General features: G+C 43.7%; 1 protein-coding gene across 3 annotated transcripts in view; it reads right to left on the bottom strand.

Moving 5' to 3' along the window:
- Lgr5 (leucine rich repeat containing G protein-coupled receptor 5) overlaps positions 1-20889 on the bottom strand; it is a 148788-nt gene extending 127899 nt beyond the window's left edge. For all 3 annotated transcript variants that reach the window (XM_038314711.1, XM_038314712.1, XM_038314710.1), the window contains exon 1: positions 20364-20889. In XM_038314711.1, coding sequence (XP_038170639.1) covers positions 20364-20578 — 215 coding nt within the window. In that variant the 5' untranslated portion in view covers positions 20579-20889. The remainder of the gene's footprint in view (positions 1-20363) is intronic.
- Between the last annotated feature and the right edge of the window lie 947 nt (positions 20890-21836).

Here is a 21836-nt window from a genome sequence, read left to right on the forward strand (position 1 = left end):
TCTAGTCCTGTTCCCAATAGTAACTCCCCCCATGTGAAATCTGATGCCCTCTTCACCATCATCATTTCTAGCAGCATTCTGGTCTTCAACACTCCGACTACAACTGGTGAGCTCTTCTTACAGCATCCTAGGTCTTGTCTAGCCTGCATCTCCAAATGCTTCCACATTCTTCTATCATAAACCAGGTCTAAAGACCCAAGAGGCCCAGAGGTTTAATCACAGCCAAGATCTCTTGTTGTCCGAGGTTTTCTGTCCTGCTCAGTTCCTGCAGTCATTAAGTCCCTAAAAAATCACACAGAGGTCTGCATTACTTAAAAACTGATTGGCCTAGTAGCTCAGACTTATTAACTCTTATAACATATATTAGTCCATTATTCTTGTCTATGTTAGCCACACAGCTCGGTACCTTATTCGGTGAGGTAGTCACATCTTACTGCTTCTGTGGCTGGGTCACTACTGCAGACTAGGACTTCCTTCTTCCCAGAATTCTCCTGTTCTCATTGACCTGCCTCTACTTTCTGTCTGGTTGTCCCGCCTATACTTCCTGCCTGGCTACTGGCCAATCAGTGCTTATTGAAAATACAATTGACAGAATACAGACCATTATCCCACACCAATCCTTCTTCCTAGTGACACTTTTTAGTATTGCCTTTCCCTCATCATGATGAAATACTGGACATAGCAAAGGGAAGAAAAATATATTTCAGCTCACAGTCTCAGAGGGTTGGAGTCCATCTTGTCAAGAAAGGCATGTGAAAGGCAGCCTAGTTCAGAGGGGAGGGAGCATGAGGCAGAGGTTGTTTTTATGCTGATAGATCAAGAAGCATAGATTGGAACCAGGATGGCCAAGGCCCTTTCCTAGTCACTTATTTCACCAAGTAGCCCCCACTTCTTTTTAAAAATAATACCACTTTTGGGTATATATCCAAAGGATGCTCAATCACGCTACAAGGACATGTGCTCAACTATGTTCATAGTAGCATTGTTTGTCATAGCAAAAACCTGCAAACAACCTAAATGCCCTTTGACCAAAGAATGGATAAGGAAAATGTGGTCCATTTACACAATGGAGTACTACACAGCAGAAAAAAATAACATCTTGAATTTTGCAGGTAAATAAACAGAGCTAGAAGATATCATTTTGAGTGAGGTAATTCAGATCCAGAAAGACAATTATCACATGTACTCACTCAGAAGTGGTTTTTTAAACATACAGCAAAGAAAACCAACCCACAAATCACAATCCCAGAAAACCTAGACAATAATGAGGGCCCTAAGAGAGACATACATAGATCTAATAATCTACATGGGAAGTAGAAAAAGACAAAATCTCCTTAGTAAATTGGGAGCATGGGGATCTTGGGAGAGGGTTGAAGGGGAGGGGAGAGGCAGGGAGGGGAAAAAAGAAAAATGTAGAGCTTAATAAAAATCAATTAAAAAATAAATAATAAAAATAATTTATTCTTATTTTATGTACACTGGTGTTCTCCCTGCCTGCATGCCTGTTTGTGTAAGGGTGTCAGATCTTAGATCTTGGAGTTATAGACAGTTGTGAACTGACATGTGGGTGCTGGGAATTGAACTTGGATCCTCTGGAAGAACAGTCAGTGCTCTTAATTGCTGAGCCATCTCTCCAGACTCTCAGCCCCTACGTCTTAAAGCGTTACAGCTCTAAAAGTAGCACTGCCAGCCGAGAGCCACACATTCAAAACCATGAGTGAGCCTGTGTCGGAAATCCTCAGTTATAGACTGAACACATGGCACAAGGCTGACCACAAACACATTCTGGACCACTGTGATCCACTTCTGTCTTCTTGCCTCTCTTACTCCATTAACAACTGAGCAGTAAGATCAGAGGCCTTCTCTTTATGTATCATTGCATTTTCGTTCTGACTCTAGAACCCGTCTGGTTGCTAGTGAAACGTAGATCTTAGTTGAGTAATTGGACCAATGAATAACTGAGTACCCTTCCTTAGGTTTCCCCACTCAAACAGACAGAAACACCTGAAAGATTTACTTGGAGTCACACGGGAGACAGAGGTAACATCTTGCCACCCATCTCCTCACAACAGTAGGATTCTAGCTCCCTGTGTATTGTGTTCCTACCTATGGCAGCAAAAATGTATATAGGCTCAGACATCATGACCTCCCCCCCCTTCTTTCCAGGCTACAGGAACAAAGAAATGAATTCCTAATTGTGTCTCAGGAGTACTGGAAAGACTGAGGTGTGCTTAGCTTACAACGCAGTAAGGCAGAAGGCACATTGATGAGATTAGCGCATAACTGAGGAGCCCTTTGCTTTAAAACTCATTTAAAAATATTTGTGTGGCAGGGCTCACAGTGCTGAGAGGTCAGGTCGTACAGGAGGAGCCCATCCCGAGGGCTAGCTGTGTTTAAGACCTCCCTAGCGCGGGGTGCTTGCTGGTTCTGACCTCCACGCTGCCTTCTGCAGAGACAGGTGAGAATGGAGCTGGGATGATTCCATTAGGAACCTCGGCTCACAATACTCTCTCCAATTTATGCCCCAGGTTCTAGATTAAACATCACCTTCTGAGGGAACTCCTCTTCAATACCACCAGGACCAGGCCACGTTCTCTTTTTTGGTCCTCCAGTTCACCATCATAGTCTTAAAATTGTAAGGAAGTTGCTTAACGTTGGTTTTCCCTACAAACTGGATGCATATTGCCCACTGTTACATTCTTAGCATCTGGCACTCAACAGACAAAATAAAGTATCATTCTATGAGGGAATGAAGGAAGGAAGGTGCAGGAACGGGATGGCATCGACATTAAAGGTCTTTCTCAAAGCCTTGTGTTGACTTTTTATTTGAAGTGGTTGCTATCATTTTTTTTTTTTTTGATTTTTTGAGACAGGGTTTCTCTGTGGCTTTGGAGCCTGTCTTGGAACTAGCTCTTGTAGACCAGGCTGGCCTCGAACTCACAGAGATCCACCTGCCTCTGCCTCCCGAGTGCTGGGATTAAAGGCGTGCGCCACCACCGCCCAGCTGCTATCATCTTTAGAACTAGGAATGTTAGCAAGAAAGTAAAAACAGTCTTGTTTGCATTAAAAAAAAAAACTATTACTGCCTGGCGGTGGTCGTGCATGCCTTTAATCCCAGCACTCAGGAGGCAGAGGCAGGCAGATCTCTGAGTTCGAGGCCAGCCTGGTCTACAAGAGCTAGTTCCAGGACAGGCTCTAGAAACTACAGGGAAACCCTGTCTCGAAAAACCAAAAAAATAAAAAATAAAAAACTATTACTGAGAACTTTTAGAACAATGATAAAGGAGTTAAGATTTTTGTTGACTACAAATTTCTTTTTAAAAGGAGAAATACACTAGTAAATGTTAACCAAATTGTAATAATAACAAAACAAAACAAAAAAACAAGGTAGAACAGTGTTCTTGAACCTCCAGCTTAAAGCTTCCTCTGGAATTATTCTGAAGTAGTGGTTTCTGTAGATGTATTTTAATTTGAAGAGCACAAAACAGCATTGCAACTTAATGAGCTCCAATCTTTCTTTTAAAAGATCCATTCATTTTATTAGACATATTACACGGCAACCTGAAATGAACTCTTTGGTATTTAAGAACCTTAGCAAAGGAGATTAGCGGGGGGTGGGGGAGGGGCAATTAAATTTATAGCAGGTTTACAGATACCATATCTAGTACAACAGTTTGGTTAAGGAAGTAACATAGAGGTCATATCAACAAGAAAAGAAGGAACGCTACATGGTAGCTTTCTCTGAAAAGAAACAGAATAGAATTCCATCCTCCAGATCCTTTCCTTCTTATCCAACAACTACTTGTGTTTGGGGTTCTGAGAAGCAGGAGAGGAGGAAGCAGGAGGGCTGAGGTTGAACACTGGGGCAGACATGACCAGCCAGGCTGCGAAATGGAAGTATCTAGGGGGTCAGATTTCTGATGAGCTCAACAGTTTGATCTCAGATCCTATGCTAGCAAGCCCACGACTGCGCAAACTCAAGCCAGCTGCACCTGTGCGATTTAGAGATGACAGCTTAGGGTTCAAATCAACAAAGCCAACCGTTCCGCAGAGGAAAGCTTGCTCTACAAGAACCACCAACACGGTTTTCAGACTACCAACAAGCCAAACCTTTTCACACAAGAGTAAAGGCGTCCTCAGGAAAGAACAGGACTACACCATTTTAAATGCCCTTTAATACTTTTGCCTTGTTATAGAACATGGAAGATTGCTGGGTCTCTGTTTTACTCCCGGTGAAGCAGTTTGGACTTGGGGGTTCCTCTTCTGTGTTAGTATCCTATTTTGAATGAACAATGCTCTCAGACGAGCTGAAAAGATGCACGTAGACCCCACCATTACAATTTCCGGTCCCCTTCAGACCCCTTGAAACAGCACGAAAGCCCTACCTCACTCGTTATTTTTAGCTAGCTCACAGAAAAATTAGTTTACTTCTTGATCAAAGCAAATTAGGCAGATCATGGTTGATTAGGATGCAAGAGTAAAATCTCCATACTTTCTCTTCCATCCCATTTCTCTCAGAAATAGGGCCTGTGTTAAATATGTAGGTATTTCCCACGGCCAGACCAGACTCTGGTTCCAGCAGGGTCTGTAGCTTGGACAATGGTTCTTACATAGACACCAAAGTCCTTTAGTTCAGCCATTGTGCTCAGAAAGAACTAGTAACCCCTTAGCTAGCGCTGATGAAACACCTAGATTTACATATTTCCTTAATTGCATTTTTGAATGTGAGTGAGATTTATCTGACTAGAGTTAAATGCCTCCTTTATTCCCTTACCCAAGGCAAAATTCAACTCCATGCTCTCTAAAATAAGCGAGTTGGGGGTACATGGAATCTTATTCAGTTCCCACCTGAACAAATTTTAGGGATTCAGCAAAATGGGACAAGGGAGTTCTATTACCAAGGACAGGAAAGATATATCTTTATCTTTGAAAGGGGAACAGCTAGTTTCTAAAGCTTTAGCTTGTTTGCCCCTTTTTAAAAAGCCTATTTTGATTTTTTTTTTAAAAAATGAATGCCATTCCTTGTTGACGAATTCCGCAAATCAGTTGCTAAGAAGTTCCAAAATTATTGTCCTTAATAATTCCCCCCCACAACCTTTCTGCGATGTGGCTGTAAAGACTAGAAAGCTATTTTAATTTTCACTATTTATTTACTATAAATTAACAGTAAATCTTGCACTTAGCTCCATTTAAACCTCCCTCTGCAGCTGCCCATTTGAAAACTAAAATGGTTGCCTTCTTCCACTTCAGTGGGCACAATACAAAACATCCATTGAGCTTTTCCTTTATTGCAGCTGCCAATGCGCAGCCAACTTTTAACAAACCAACCAAGCGGAATCACAATGCAGCTGCAACATTTTATGGTATTTCTGTTGGTTCTCCTTTGAGAGCGAAGGTGTTAATTAGGAATCAAAGAACACAAGCCTGCCAGCTTTCTTTCACAAACCATACCCTGGTCACTGCAGTTTTCAGAAGAAAAATAAATCTAATAAAGGGATAAAAATGTTGTTTGTCACACCAGTAGAGTGTACTTAAGGCCCTTTGATCAAAAGCTTTTCATGAAGTCTTGTCAGACGGTCTGGAAATATTGTATTTTTTTTTCCTTTTCTCCTCTATTCAGAGTTCTCTGAATCCAATTTAAGGCTGCCTGGAATTTTAAAAGTATGAACAGTCATGTAGGGAAATTCTTTAGGGACAGTATCTGGTCTTAGATAGTCGGCAGATTTGCTTCTTAGGAGAAACATTACATTCAGCATTCCATCCTGCCATAGCTTCACACCGCTGCATCTCCTATTAGCATATCTATGGTAACGAAAACCGTGCGTCTTCCTGCTTAAAATATACACATGCAACTGTCAGGATTACTTTATAGATATATTTCCCGCTCAGTTTTTAGGAGGGTGCCTTTTGACATTCAGAGAACTGGGCATTTTCCCAAGCATAAAAAAATCACGTGCCGCCTACAGTGTGATTTTATCAAATAGTGTGTCATTTTTGATATAATTTTTTGATGCATCATGAGCAGCACGCTGTCACATGTAGCAGCGTGAAGCTATTATCTTTAATCTTCAGGTCAAAGTTAAAAGCCTAAAGTGAGTTTATGAAGTTAGCAGTTCTGGGAATTAGTCAAGCCTGCTAACTTTGTCAGCAAGAGCTTTAGGTTCGAGATGCACAAATCATCCCCAAATCCATTAATCCCGCTAGATAAAAGCAGAAAGAAGGTCGTCTTGTTGATTTAATGTTAATGAAATGAAGGGGCTCCTGAGGCTACCTATGGGGGGGGGGCTTTAAACTGTAAAACAAATAAAGACATTTTAAGTAGTGTTCCTTGCTGGAGAGGAGCCCCTGCTTCTGGCTGAGCTGGAGAAACCTCCAGGAGGGGTGTGAGTGTGGAGAAGCCTCCAGTTTTCTGTAATCCGGCTACACCTGCCCTCCCGCAATCCCCACAAATGTCAGGCTGACTGATGCTGGGAACGGGGAGCCTTCAGGGCAGCGCCTGCATCTCTTATGGCACAAATGCAAAACTTGAGAAGGAGGACGTCTCCACGCTAGAGGTTCTGTGGTTGGGTAGTGGACCAGCCATGGTTCTTTTTTTTTTTTTTTTTTTTTTTTTTTGTTTTTCTGGACAGGGTTTCTCTGTGGCTTTGGAGCCTGTCCTGGAACTAGCTCTTGTAGACCAGGCTGGTCTCGAACTCACAGAGATCCGCCTGCCTCTGCCTCCCTTCATTTTGTTTCTATAAAATAAATACTCTCTCTCTCTCTCTCTCTCTCTCTCTCTCTCTCTCTCTCTCTCTCTCTCTCTCAATCTCTCTGGTTTTTCGAGACAGAGTTTCTCTGTAGCTTTGGAGCCTGTCCTGGAACTAGCTCTTGTAGACCAGGCTGGCCTGGAACTCACAGAGATCCGTCTGCCTCTGCCTCCCGAGTGCTGGGATTAAAGGCGTGCGCCACCACTGCCCGGCTAAAATAAATACTCTCTTTATTTTTGTATGTGGAGGTTCCCAAGAAAAATGTCTTTTATAAGATAAGCTGGCCAGCCTGGTCTCAAAAAAAACCAAAGATAAACTGACTGAAGTTTGCTTTCTAAACTGAGTACCCGGCACCTCACTGGGCTGAAACAAACTCATGGGATAACTTGGGTGAACGGCACAGACATGGTTAGTTTTGATTTGTGTTTGCTTCTGTTTTTAAAGGTCGTTCTCATTACGGAACTAAGCTGGACTTGAACTTGGAATCCTGCCTTAGCTCCACTGCATCAAATGCTACGATTACAGGTGTGACTTCCTACACCCAGACTAGACGAGAGGTCTTGAAATTTGGCTGACAACTTAAATTTGTCCTGAAGAAGCTAAAAAACATTTTGCTGTTTCACTTCTTCTCCACCCTTGCCCCAAGATTATGATTTAGTTTACTTATTGTAGAGTCTGAGCTTTGAGACCTGCCATATTAGTTTCTAGGTAGAGCTAGTAAGTTGGGGACCACAGACCAGGGTATTTAATATACTGCTCTCCACGTTTCTTTGGAGTCTTGATGCACCGTGGTGTTATTTTCCAGCACCATGGAGCATGCTAATGGCTTTAGCATCCTATACAAGGAGCAACTTCATTTATTTTGAAATTGTTTTCTTCCTAAATGAGCATTTCTCTGCTTTTTAAATTCCATGTGTAAGTAAATCTTTTTTCTTTCTCTTTCTTTCTTTCTTTCTTTCTTTCTTTCTTTCTTTGTTTCTTTCTTTCTTTCTTTCTATTTTCTGTCTGTCTGTCTCTCACATGCACACACACACACACACACACACACACACACAGAGAGAGAGAGAGAGAGAGAGAGAGAGAGAGAGAGAGAGAGAGAGAGTGAGGTTTTGACTGGTATCTAGGGATCCTAAGAAGGACCGACTCTCCCCACAGAGTGAAGCAGCTCTACAGAGGAGGGAATTGCTGCTTGGGTCTAAGCTCTCTATCCAGTTCTGTACGCAGGGTCATTCTTCCTGTCTTGAACTTTACCACATCCTGGAATCCCGATCACTCTTTAAATCTGTCACCATTTCCTCTGTCTGTCACTTTCTTCTTATCTCTCCTCTTCACCTGGGAATTTTCTTTAATCTAGTAGCTATCCTTCCAACTTGAAATCACTTGGATTTTGCTATCTTCTGCTCTTCTTTGCTCTGGTGACGATTTAAGCTGAGTTTTAAAAAGCTAGGCCGGCAGAATCCCCTTCTTTAATCTGTGCTTCTGGCTAACGAGTATTAGAGGTGTGGCTAAGTTCTCATTTGGGCTTTGAAAAATAAATGCGCCTCCTGCTATACAACTTACTTCTCCAGCTACTTGGGAGTTAAGAATTATCTTTTTACATGTAGGAAGATATATGATTTCCCCTCTTCATTTTAGACATGCTGACTGGTCCAGCAGAGGCTCATCTTTTCTGTAAAGGGGTCCAGGATCCTGCCAAGAAGGCATTCATTAAATCTGGGGAGAATCTGGAATATGGGGCCATCAGCCCCCTCTCTGAGGTAAAATGCTCACTTAGCTGTCACCAATCTTGGAGAAGTTTTGCATACCTCTACAGCTACCTGCCAAAATAAAACGCCATTCAAAACAGAGAGGCTTCTATCTGTTTGATCCAAAGGATAAGGGATAAAAGGATGGTTTCATTTCTAACAGATGCTGGCAATAGCCTGACCATTGGAAATTGTCCCTTTTTGCTTCTTTTCCTTTCTCTTCTAGACCTGCTAGGGACTCTGCTATTCTCTCTCTTTGAACATTGTCAATTTTTATCCCTGAAAATTGCATTTGTATAAAAAAGTTTCAGTTCAAATTACTTAACTATTTTAGGTAACAAAAAGAAAAGGTAAGGCGGTGTGATCACTGTAATATCAGCAACGAAAACAGTAGCATCCAGCATCTAAGTCAGGAAGGCTCTCAACCTTCCTAATGCTGTGACCATTCCATTCAGCTCCTCATGTTGCAGAGACCCCCAACTATCAAATTCTTTCCTTGCTACTTCCTAACTACAATTCTGCTACTGTTGTGAACCATAATGCAAAGATCTGACATCATTGGGGGTCGCGACCCATAGGTTGAGAAACCATGGATCTAAGGGCAGCTTCAGTGAGGGGTGTGAATTACTCCGCCAATCTCCAGAACAACCCCAAAAGGCAGGTATTATGATGCCCAGTTTTCAGATGAAAGGTCAAAACATCAAGTCACTTGCCAAAGTCGCTTAACGTAGGCCTGCGATCATCCTCAAGAAATCTCCTCAAGAAGTCTTATCATCTTACCGCTAGGGTGGGAAGAATACTAATTACTCTACTGTTGATGGGAAGTCAGTTGAGAAGCTAGGAATACATGTATGAACAACACCTTTGGAGTGTCTTTTCCTCTCTGTGTTGGTCATTTACCAACAAGGCAGTTTACATAGTGTTGAGGGAAGACCCTCCTTGCCAATCCACCCTAAGGTTGCATCAGACATTCTTTCGGCAAGTTCTTTCTCTTTTATACATTTATTTTGTGGTTAAAAAAAAAAAAAGGAAAAGGCGCCTTATACTCAAGAAAGGACAAAGTATAAGTCTTGTATAGCGGTTAGGTCAGTGGTTCTCATCCTATAGGTCACGACTCCTTTGGGCTTGCGTGACTCCTTTCACAAGAGTCCCCTAAGACAATCAGAAAACACAGACATTTACATTACAATCCCTCACAGCAGCAAAATTACAGTTGCAAAATACCAACGAAAATAACTTTATGATTGGGGGTCACCACAATGAGAGTAGGACGAACCACTGGTTTCGGAACAGGACCTGGCCTCCCGAAAGAAAGCCAAGCTCTCCCTCCTTTTTATGTCACCAAGTCATGTGTTCTTTGAAGTAACCCATGAACAGGCATGCACGAGCAAGGGGGTATTTCTCAAATGTAGCTTCTAATATGATGCAGGTATGATCAGGCTGACAGAACAGGGCGCGTCTGCTACAGGAAAGACAGCATCTCACAGGTTCCAAGGTGAAGGAGTACCACAGGCTACACATGACCACAGAGACAAGCGTCGAGGTTGGTAGAAGGCAGAGGGAGCAGCAAAGAAGGATGAGCCCCTGAGCGCCTTGACTGTGGCTCCCATCGACCAGGCAAAGAAAAACGGTTCAGGACAGATGAAATAATGCCAGTGAGTTCTGAAGCAAAAAGGGAGAAGACTGGAAAGGGATCCAATGTCAGAGTGAATGGAGAGACAGGATCGATGACAAGAACCATCTGGTCAGGTTAAGGCCATAAATGTACTGTGAATAACAACAAACATATTTAACCAAAGTGAGCAGAAAGTCTGGCGATCCATGTTCTTTAGGCTAAATCCGAGGGATTTATGTTTGCTTTTTGTTCTGCTTTGCCTTACAGATTTTTTAAAACATCATGTAGGGATATTTTAGCTGCTTCTAGCTTTAACGATGTTAAAATTCAGGCACATGCTTAGACACAAACCCGTGTCATAGGATGTAAGCAACATGATACTTGGCATCACCTAGGAAACCAAGAGTTCAGATTTCATTTGAAAATTGGAGCAAAATAGCCCAGAAAGGGAACACTGATGTGAGGTTTTCAGGAGACCTGGATTCTGGGTCCATTTTTGCCAGTTGTATACTCTGAGGAACACAATTTGCTTCATCTGAACGCAGATTTGTGTCCCTTGTGAAAGGAGAGTTAGTTGGATTCTCTGGTTTTCTGCATCCTTCTGATTCTAAATTCCAGGGGTCAACATGGCTTTTGCCTCATCAAAATCCTCTACAACCCACCACAGCGATTTTAATTCAATCTACTTGGATAGAAAGGGTAACATTCTAACATAACACTCTCATTTCAACTCTGCGCTATGTGACTTGACCACAGCGTGTCAGCCTGGTGATTTGTGGATAAAATATTTCATTCAGCACTTTAAGCTTTCAATTTTTATAGTCATTTTTATACTTATTTATTTGGGGGAGGGGCTGTGCAGTACGCCTGTGGAGAGCCAGTTCTTTCCTTCCACCATGTGGGTCCTGGGCATGAAACTCAGGTCGTCAGGCTTTGTGGCAAGTGGAACCGTACTGTCACCTCTCCTTTTAGTTCTTTATAAAATTTTTCATAAATATAGTTGACTATTACTCTGAGCGCTGCATTGGTTTTTCTTAATAATTCACACAACTCTACCAACGTGAGCCACTCCTTCCCAGTATTTTTGTCCTGGGATATTTCTTCAGCTAAGGCAAATGGCTTCAAATTACTACATCGTAGTCATCTGGGGCCAGACCTAGCCCTTCTCACAGTGGTAAGACCCTGGGGAAGTGGATGTTTTGCTAGAAGAAGGGGAGCAGCTGTAAGGTGGAAGTGGGTCACTTGCTGTCAGTTAATCGTATGGGCTAAACCTTTTGAGTTCTCCAAACGAGATACGCTTACATCCTGGGAGAATCGGGCTTAACCGGGATTTCCTTTTGCTATCCGAGCTTGAAGACTGAAAAAAAAAAAAAGAACTTGAACTTTTCCCTGTGTTCTGTGGTGTGGAGTCCCAGAGAAGAGCAGCTGCTGGGCACAGGGGCTGTGGAAGCTGAGATCACTTCAGGGAGAGCGATGGATGTAGCTTCGCCAAGGTGGAATCAAAGGCTCCAATTCTGGTGCACGTAGAGTTGATGTTAGGAGATTTCTTTCTGCACTTAAGAGTCTGAAGGCCAGAGGTGGAGGGCAAGTGTCAGAGATAAGGAAGACGTAGCCTTCTTGTCCTCGTCTGTCACCAACCATAAGGGATGGGGAAGGATAACGGGATGTACCACCCAACGACAGTTGTCTGGTGGAATCCACTCACAGTGTCTCTTAGTTCCGTAGTCCATTTCCTCAGCTGGCCCCTTCTCCTCTCTGGTCAACTTTTGCTTGGTTTATTCTGTGGGGCAGTTGACAGTGTGACAACCATAGAAGAGACCTGCTGCCAACTGCAGGCATGTTGGCTAAGGGACCCCTTATGACAGGAAATATGAAGACAAAACGATTTCTCGTCTCAGACTTTACTAAATGACTCCAAGTTTGTTCTGAAAATTAATCAGATGCTGTGAAGTCGATGTTTACTGTGATGTCTATTAATAAAAGATGACTGAACGATGCAGTTCTTCCCACAGAAAGTTTTATTTGGCTTTCATAATCAAATGCTCCTTACTACTTACTATGTATATAGAAACGGGACAGTTACTTTTGTGTCCATGGAGTCAAAGATCAACTGATTATATAACAGAATTCCTTCAAGCAAACGCCTCATAAGAAAAATTTATTACCTAAAAATTTCAAGCACCATGTGGCGTTCTGTGTGCTGAACCAATAAACTCATTAAAATAACATCAAGTAAAACCAAACACAACACAATGAAAGTCCTAACACAGCCCACAGTAACCAACCAACTTTAAAATAATATCTTCGTTATGTACTCTAAGGTTAAAAATTCAGCAAATTCTTTATATTTTTTCCACTTGAGATCATGAGTGGTTTTCTACTTTCCCGAGAAACACACTCTTGTGGCTTTTTGATCAAAGAAAACAGACATCCCTGCTCTATTTGACTAAGGTTTTGGGATGGGGAGACAAGTGCATGTACAGACTTTATTTTTTAAGTGTAAAAACTCTTAGAGTCTCTATTCAGTGTGGATTTAGAAAGAAGATGTGTTCATCATGTTAGTCACCATGAGAGTGGTGTGTATGTGTGTGTGGGGGGAGGTGTGTTGGGAGGGAGGAAGGGGAGGAAACAAAGGAATTTGGCTGCAAAATTGAGTAACAGTTTGCAACACTTGGCTTCCAGTTGTGAAAGATGAGCAACGGGTGGGGAAGAGGCTAGGCTAACAAGGATCCACTTGAGGGAAGCTTAATCTTGGTTGGCAGGCTGACTGGGAGGTCAGCTCCGGAGCGCGCCTTCTCAGCTGGAGTTAGGCTCCCTTTGCCAGGACAACTGTCTTCTGCATTTCAGCTTCTGAACTGAACTGCAGGTTCCTTCAGACAAGCAGCATCCCTGTCTCTCCCCTCAAAGGGTTGTCCCTCCACTGCCATGCCCTGTCAATGACCGTACGCATCATTTCCGCCAAGCAAGGAGCATAGAGGGAAGCGCTTCGTATTGGTATGTGAGGGGGGGTGTGTGGTGTGTGCATGAGATCACTTTCCTTCCTTGGTGGTGACAGTCCTTGTCTGCAGATGAAGCAAAATTCCCTCTGAAGGCAAGAGGGATAAAACAGATATGTGTGAATAAGAAGTGAAATACTTGAAAATTAGTAATTGCTATATAATTTTAGAGAATGCTTAATATTGAGTTAATTGCAAATTTAGAACACAGGAGTAGCATTCTAAGGGACCCTAGAGACTGTACCCCAATGAATCTGATATTTTCCAAATATAGGCACTTATTTAGTGGGGGGGGGGGACTTTTATGCTGACTATAATGTATAGTGAAATTTTCACTCATTGGTTTATCATGTTGCTGTTATAGTCACCCATTATTAATATACGTCAGGTTTGCAATAGCAAATGAATTGAAAGCCTCAGGAAGCCAAACACGCACTTCAGGCAAGGCTCTTTGTCTTAAGGAGGAGGTTGTCTCTAATGTAACGGGCTTCTAGCTGGTTCGCAAGACCACACCACACTGATCTTTGTGTTAAACTGGGTAATTACATTCCTTGTCATCTGTGCTAGAGAAACAGCTCCCTGTTCTGAACCATAGGAAGCCATCCTGGCACTTTTGAGACACCCACTCATCGTGTTCATTCTGAGGATAAAAGATTCACCTGTTCAGAGGGTTCATAATGCTCACCTGAGAGGTAATTTCAAGGAAGGCAGCAACTTGATTCAACACACAGATCCAGCCACAGAAACAAACAAACATGGGAATCTTGCCTGGAAGCTAACTCATCAGCTTGTCAGTCTTTGCCATAGTCTTCAACTACTGCAGCTACTCAGACTCAGAGACAAGAACAATTCCACTAAAGCAGCGAGAAAGAGGACACGTACCTACTAAATTGATAACTGGCTCTATACTGTGAACCAGAATGCTCGTTTTAGGGGAAAGGAAAAAACTGCACTTTGCTCTGGAAGTCCTTGAGGGATCCTTTTGCTACCAGGGCTTCATTAATTGCCCTCCTGGAAAGAACAGCCTGCACAGTCAGCATGAGACGGAGCTACAAATTAGAAGTTGTTTTTCTTGTGTTGTTGAGAGACTGGCCGTCCAAAAACCACGAATCTATTCTAATCTATTGTGACCAATGGAAACATCCTTGGAATAAACTTGCCACCTTCCTGTCGTGAACGGTACCTACATGATAAAGATGCTATGGAGTATAAAAGTCAGGCACTCATCACAACGTGTTAGCACGCAGGGTAAGTTTCAATTATCTTTCTTAAAGCAACAACCTAATCTTAAATATGTTCATTCTCATGCATTCTGAAATAGTTTGCTCCGTCATGTGAGCTGACTTTAATTTCACTGTATTTTAATTGGGACCAGGCAATGGTCATGTGTACTTGTATACCAATCCTCTCTTTTTCTGGTCCATTTTTGCCACTGGGATTCCAGCAGCTAATGCAGCCGATTATGCTAAGTTCAACGCTACAAATATTTGTTGAGTATTGATTAAAAGCCAAGCACTGCCATGACAGGTAGTAGAAACTTCCTTCCCTGAAGGAGCTTGCAGCCCAACGAAGAGTGTATACCACAGGGAAGACGTCATGCAATTGCGTTCTGGAGTATTCCCCTTAGCCAAAAGGGGATGATGGACGGGTTCCTTTGTGTGTATCAGAGTACATTTTAGTGTCTTCCATTCCGGGTATACACACTGATGATAGAATATATGGTTATTAAGAAAGATTCCTGCAGAGAAAGCATCTTTTAAGTAATACCTCCACTAATATTAACCCCGTTGAGAGTCTTTCACTGTGCTTTCAAAGTAGGCAATGTCTTTCTATTTCAGAAATCCAAAATTCTTTTTCTTTCCTCTACTTTCAAATAAGGCATCCCTACTGGGCTCAACCACTGTAGCAGGAAAGTTTAACTGGGAGAGATGGGTGAACATACATTTTTAAGATAGGACTGACCCAATTCCTGCCACATAACTTATAAGCTAACAAAATTCATCTTGAATTAGGAAAAGTTCATAACTAGTTTTCCATGGTAACTCATGGATTCTCCTTTGTCCACAGCTACTAGGACTCCATGGGTAAAAATTGGGCACCCAGTTCATGAAAATAACGTGAAATAAGGGAGTGAGTCGAAGCAGACACCGGGAGTGGAAGAGCGGTATGGGGGGGAGGAACTCCCAGTCAGATGGCGAGCTCCAATGTAATCCCACCAAATCTACCAAACGGCGAGAGCATGAGGTCAGCAGCTCGCTTCGTTCCCCTGAAACGCATCGGTGTGGCTTTAGTGCTTGTCTGCGTCACATCTCTCTACTACCAAACAAGGCTTGACAGGGAAAACGGTGCAGTGCCTGTGAGGAAATTGAATACTTGGAGGAATTTGCCTGCTTGTGAAGACTTCCATTTATCAAAAATATCAATAGGAGGAGGTGTTTACATGGAAATGTGCCACTTAGATTTATTCTAAATGGATGTGACTATCTGAACAAAATAAAACTTAACAAAGTTGCTCAAGGTGGATCTTTTTTCATTTATGTACCACAGCATGTCTTTAGGCTAACTGCAAGCATATTTAAATTTATTGTTAAAATTAGTCAAATACTTCAGTTTGATAGGACTATGAAGTATTAAGGTAACCCAAATTCGGTATAGCCTTCAAAACTAAATATACTGTAACATATTTTATGTTAGTGCTTTATGGGATTGCTTGGCTCAATGTTATTTGTATGATTTGGGCAGCTATGCTTTGGAGATTAAAAAGCAATCAATAGCTCAATTAAAAACTGAGTTATGAGCGTCATAGGCAAATTTGTGTATCTGAACGTCCTTAGGCTATTCCAGGGCTAATGCTGCCACTGGGACCTGGTTTCTTCATTCGTATCTCCTAATATGGCTGCATCTTTAGCAGCCTCTACTTAGACGAAAATACAGCCAGAAGGAAAGGTCCTGAAGATCTCGCTATGCACACACTGAGGCTTCACCAGCTCTGTCACATCCATCCTGGACACGATATGTAAGGTGCTTGTTCTAGATTTGTGTTATAAAATTGTTTCATAACTTGCCATTTAAAAACTAGCTAGATTAATCCAGTCACTTAGCATCATAGCTGCTGCCAGAACAAAATTATCACAATCTCTCCTGGATTCGTAGCCCCCGATCGTGGGAAAGAGAGAACTTCATCACAACGCAGGGAAGGTATGGCTGCTCTCCTTTAGACAGATGTAAACACCTGCACGTGTAACATACCGCAAACGGTATGCATTTTTACATTTGATCTAAATTGGAAGACATACTCGAAACCCCTTTGGAACCATTTCCAAAGGACAAAACATTTTCTTTTGCTTAAAATATATTTGTCTGAGGAGAACCAGAGATACATCATGCAAACTTTTGAAGAAGATTCTGAAACTTTTTCTTTAATTTTGAAACTGTATCTTAAGTGTTCAGCCATGTAAAAAACCTAGAGTCAGACAGGATATAGTTGAGATTTTCTGATTAGCTTTTAGTAACACCAGTTTATTAACTATACATAGAAGCACCAAACTGCATAAAATATAAATGTTCTCTTGATTTATTTGCTCCTACAACATACATTTGCTAGTGGTCCGCATGCTCACGCTGTTCAGCATCAACTAAGGAAAGGGTTAGCTTTCATTTAAAAGTGAAAGAGCTGCTGGGGACTAGCGAGGAAAGGCTGCTAAACTACAGCAAGCTGCTTACTAAGCCTTCGCTTTCTACCTGGGTGCCACAGTAACTAGATGAAGGGCACGTAAACTAGCACGCAGAAGTTCACGTTTATGACCCTGCTTGGAAAACTGCCGCATTTGATGTTCTACAATGACTCGGAACAAGAAGAAGAGATGCTAGCTTGGGCCACTTTGCTTCTGACCGATCACTGATGAGATGAACTAAGCATTGTATACAATTATTGTCTACTTTATGTTTTAGCTTCTCCATGTGCCTTATTTTCTGCAGAGTGAACCTTACTGTCCCATATGCAAAAGGGAGTGGATGAGGGGTGAACAGGTCAACGAAGAAGAGGGAGAGAGAGGAAAGAGCCGAAGGAGATATGTTCAGTGGTCCAGGTACTGGGAATGCAGACTTAGTGTGATGGGAGAGGCTGCCTTAGGCTTTACATTCTCTGGGAAGGGAGGACATAAAATGGTACATAAATCGCTTGTGCCTTGTATAAAGAGGACTAGGAAACTTTTACCTGTAAGGATTTTTTTTTTTTTTTTGGTCAGCTATCAGATTATGGCCAATCTAGCTGGCAAATGTTTATAGCTGGAACTTGCCAGCCAGTCTGTTTGAAGGAAACAAAACACTTGTTCTTTACTGGGAGATAACATTTTGACTAAATAAATGGTGATATCGTACTGCAAATAGTAAGAGACAGCCTTCGACGCCACCTAAATATCTTGGTCACTTAATTACTATTGTGTACCAGGGCAGTGAGATCATAATTTTAACGCTCCCGTTCAAATATTTCAAAAATTTAATTTTCAAAACAAAAAAATCAAGAAACCACACGCTTATTTACTTGAATACCAATAAATAAAAATTATCTCTTTTACAGTGGCTCTCAACCTATAGGTCACGACCATGTTAATAAACCTCTTATCTCCAAAAGTATTTACATTACGGTTCCTAAAAGTAGTAAATTACAGTTATGAGGTAGCGATGAAAATAATTTTATGGCTGGGGGGGTCACCATGCCATGAGGAAGATTGAGAACCACTGGACTGGGAATCTACAGTCAAGTCAGAAATGTTCAGGTAATACTAGGGGGAACCAAAAGAGGGCATCATTTACTCCTAAGTCTGTACAGAAGACCCTTGAGTTGTCAAGCAGAAAACCCCAATCTTCAACCCAGGGTGAAGAGCATGCGGCCACTGCTGGCATTTTGTGCCCAGAAGGAGAAAAAAAAATAAGAAATCAAAAAGAACAGGCAGGTTCTTCACACTTAGAACGGCTTGCTACATTTGGTACTCACCGCTCCAGAAACACAAGGTGAGAGACAGGTCTACCACTGTTTACAGGCACTAGGAGTTAAATGTTTCAGAAGGTACAGACAGCCCTTTTCCTTACATCGGGGCTCAGAATGTCAACAAATAGCACAAGAGTACAATGACAACAGTCTTCCTAATAGCATTCTGACTTGCAGAGGTTGTCCATAGAGAGGGACAGAGGGCAGTAGGTGGCTGTCACTCTGAATGAGAAGGATTCAGTTAAATACATTGGAAGTATATGGGAAAAAGCATAAAAAAAAGATTTTTCGGCTTTTTGTAACATAAGCCCAACAAATGTTCATTCCTTCAAGTGGGAGAAAAAAAGTAACCTGACATTTTATCAACTTGTTTGCATATTTTATGATGGATGCTTGTTTTTCAATACGCATATACTTGATATGTGTATGAGGGGGTGCTCATTGCACATGCCTATAGCCCAGTTTCCTTAGGGGCGCGGGGGTGGGGGGAAGAATAGTCTAGTCTCTAAAAAGCAATCTCCAAACTGGCCTCAGAAATGAGCTATACTGGAGAATACATTATCCTCGAATCACTGAGGGTAGCGGTTAAACTAGAAAAGCTGGGGGAAGGGAAGCATGCTGTACTCTGTGGTAAACCAGCTGTTCGGAAGGAAAAGTAAATTATGAGAGAATGAATGTTTCCCAGAGCAGAAGTTCCTCATATATATATATATATATATATATATATATATATATATATATATATATATATATACACACACACACACACACACACACATCACTACGTGTAATGAGTTCAATTGAAGGGAAATCTGTCGGGGCAGTGGGGGGGGGCATTTTATATCCTACCCAGGTGAAGAAAAATGACCCGAATGGTTTCCTGAAACACGGAGGTGTCTGCTATGCACCAAAAACGGAAACCTAGGAGGCTGATCTTTTTCTTGAGACGCAATATCAAAACAGGTTGAACAATATTTTCTGTCGTTCATTGTCTTCAGAAAAGCACTCGGTGCCTAACGGGGGGAACATTGTGCAAGCCTCCTGTTTCTTTCCTCCAAACGACTAACCAGAGGGAAAAAAACGAACTCACAAACATCTCAGCCAGCCCCTGCCAAGGTACATCAGAGAAAGCCGAAACTGGCAATACAGGATTTGGGATGGGCTCAGCGAAATGTCTTGATTTAAAAAAAAAAAAAAAATTAAAGCCCACAAATTTCACCTCGTAGTGTAAGAGATAGTGTTACCCCCAAGGTAGCCTCGATCTTTGGTCTCTGGGCCCCAAGGAACCGAGCTTCAGATTAGAAGGGGAGAGTTGGGAGGAGTACTTATCTTGGTCCTACAGACCTGGGTTTCTTCTGAGTCACCTCATCTACCCCACCACCTGTTACCCTCCTGTCTGGGCTTCTCAGAGACCACCTTATAAAGGAGTCTAAGCCTTGTTTCCGTGACCGGGGATTTGGACGCAGTAGGCAGGGGCAGAAAAACTGGGAGAACCCCCAAGGGCTGATAGATAGCTCCAGGACCCCCTTTGGATGTCTGCGGCGCCCCTGTTTACCAGCCCTGCTGCCTTCAGCCCACTTCCCTTTGCTGCCGCGGGGGAGGAGATGGTTAAAGATTACAATGTGGCCGCCGGCACTTCAAAGGGCGGTTCGGCCAGCCAAAGGTAAAGATAACGTTCTGGCAGCTCTAATCGGGGTTTGTGGTTGCCACATTTTAATCACTTTGTTAAAAAAAAAAAAAAAAAGAAAAGAAAAGAAAAAAGAAGAAAAGAAAAAGGTTACATCACACTCCCGTGCGGGGATGCAGAGCAGGAGCCCCCCAACCCCCACCCCGGGGCTTGGAGAAGTTGGGTTTCTCTTGCGGTGAAAGTTTTACAGCCCTGAAGCAGAGGTCGCGGCCGTGAGCAGTCAGTAGGGAAGCCTGCCCTCGGGTTCCAGGTTTCCTGAGCACAAACCCCTCACTCTGCACACAAATGCCCACATTAGGAGGGACTGGTCCTGCGACCTGCCAGGTGCTGCAATGGGAAGCTGCTTGTGCACCAGCTTTTGACCCGGGTGCGCTTCCCGCGGCTTCTCCTGGGGTACAGAAAGCCAGGAGAGGCTCTGTCAGAGACACGTGCTTTCTTCTGGAGGCCGGAACAGGTCCGGTCAGGATGCCCTTGGCAAACTTACTCGGCCCCTTTAGAGCAGGCGTGCACCCGGAAACCCCAGCCGTGGTTCTCCCCCATTCCCCCAAGTCCCCTGTCCGCAGAGAGGCGGGGGGTACACTTACAGGTACGAGGTGAAGACGCTGAGGTTGGAGGGCAGCTCCGAGAGTCCCAGGTCCGAGCAGTCCACCTTGAGCAGCATCCTGCCATCCAGGTCACACTGACAGTGTGACGGGCAACCCCGCGGCATCGTGTCCGGCCTCAGCTGGCTGCCGGCGGCTACCAGCTGCAGCAGCGCGGGCAAGGACAGGAGCATGCTGCGGACGCAGGAGGTGTCCATGGTGCCCGAGGCTGAGAGCTGCGAGCCGGAAGCCTGTAGAGGGCAGAGCCGGGGCTGATGCAGACCTAGACGCTCCGGGCGCCTCTTCACCGGCTTCTGCAGTTCACCGGGTGTCTGCAACCCCAGTGGCTTCTGCAGTTCACCGGGCGTCTGCAGCCAGGCGGGCGTCTGCCGGGTAGTAGCTCCGTGGGGACCGTGACGCGTGCTGTGGCCACACCAACCTCGGGAGCCCCCCTCGCTGCAGTCGCCGCAGTGGCGGTGAGCGGTTGTTGCTGCTGCAGGCGGTCTGAGCTGTGTGCAGCAGCATCTCCGCTCGCACGCTCCTTTTTTAAAGCGCTCCAGCCAAATTGCGCGCCCAGTGACGTCAGCGCAGCCCAGCTTTCCAGGCACCCCCTGAGCCCGGCCTCGCTTTCCCTCCTCCCTCCCACCCCCTCTCCTTTCCCTGGACCCGGCTGCGCCGCGGCTGGCAGCCCTAAGTATTGACGAATGCTAGGCGCTCCAACTACGTACGCCTCCAGGGGGTGGGTTCCAGCACTCAGAGTCACAGACCGGGCAGGGGACCCCCACCTGCACCCACCCTCTACAGTTCTTGGGTACCCGCAACCAAGAGCTGAGAACTGAAGGGACCTGTTTCACAACATAAGCAGACACTTAGGGACCGAAAGATAGATAACGCAGGCTTCCTCCAAGTCCATGTCAGATAACCGGAGGGATGCACGCAGTGCTTTTAAAAAAGGACCAAAATCTAATCAGAAAGATAGTCATCAAAGAACAAGAGCAAGACTCCCCCGGGAAGATGGGTGGCCTTTTTGATCGTCCCGTCAAGGCGCTGTCTGGCTCGCTCTTGTTTCAAAATCAAAGCCCTTCTGAAGACATCGCTAAACAAATAAAACGAGTAAGCCGGCACTCCAGGGTCTTCCCAATTCATCCTGGCACAGGAAGGCCGGCCAAAGTGACTTTTTAAAAGGCAGCGGCCTGGGGGTGGGGGCGATATTTTCACGGCAATGACCTCTAATGAAGGGATGCTGAACAGACCCAGGATGTTCTTTCTGTGGAAGATTCCAGATTCTTTCTCCTCCCCCTTCCCCCTTTCCTTTTCTTTCTTCTTCCTCCCCACCCCAGACTAGCCCTCAGTGAGGTAAAAGTTGACCTCTCTCGCACCTGAGTGAACAGCCATAGATGTCAGGCCAAGCCTACTTACCATGCCAACTCTCAACAATGGAGTTTTCCCTCTGGACCACAGGAGGGCAGGGAAACC

The sequence above is a fragment of the Arvicola amphibius genome, chromosome 17 (assembly GCF_903992535.2).
Source record: "Arvicola amphibius chromosome 17, mArvAmp1.2, whole genome shotgun sequence".
Taxonomy (NCBI): Eukaryota; Metazoa; Chordata; class Mammalia; order Rodentia; family Cricetidae; genus Arvicola; species Arvicola amphibius.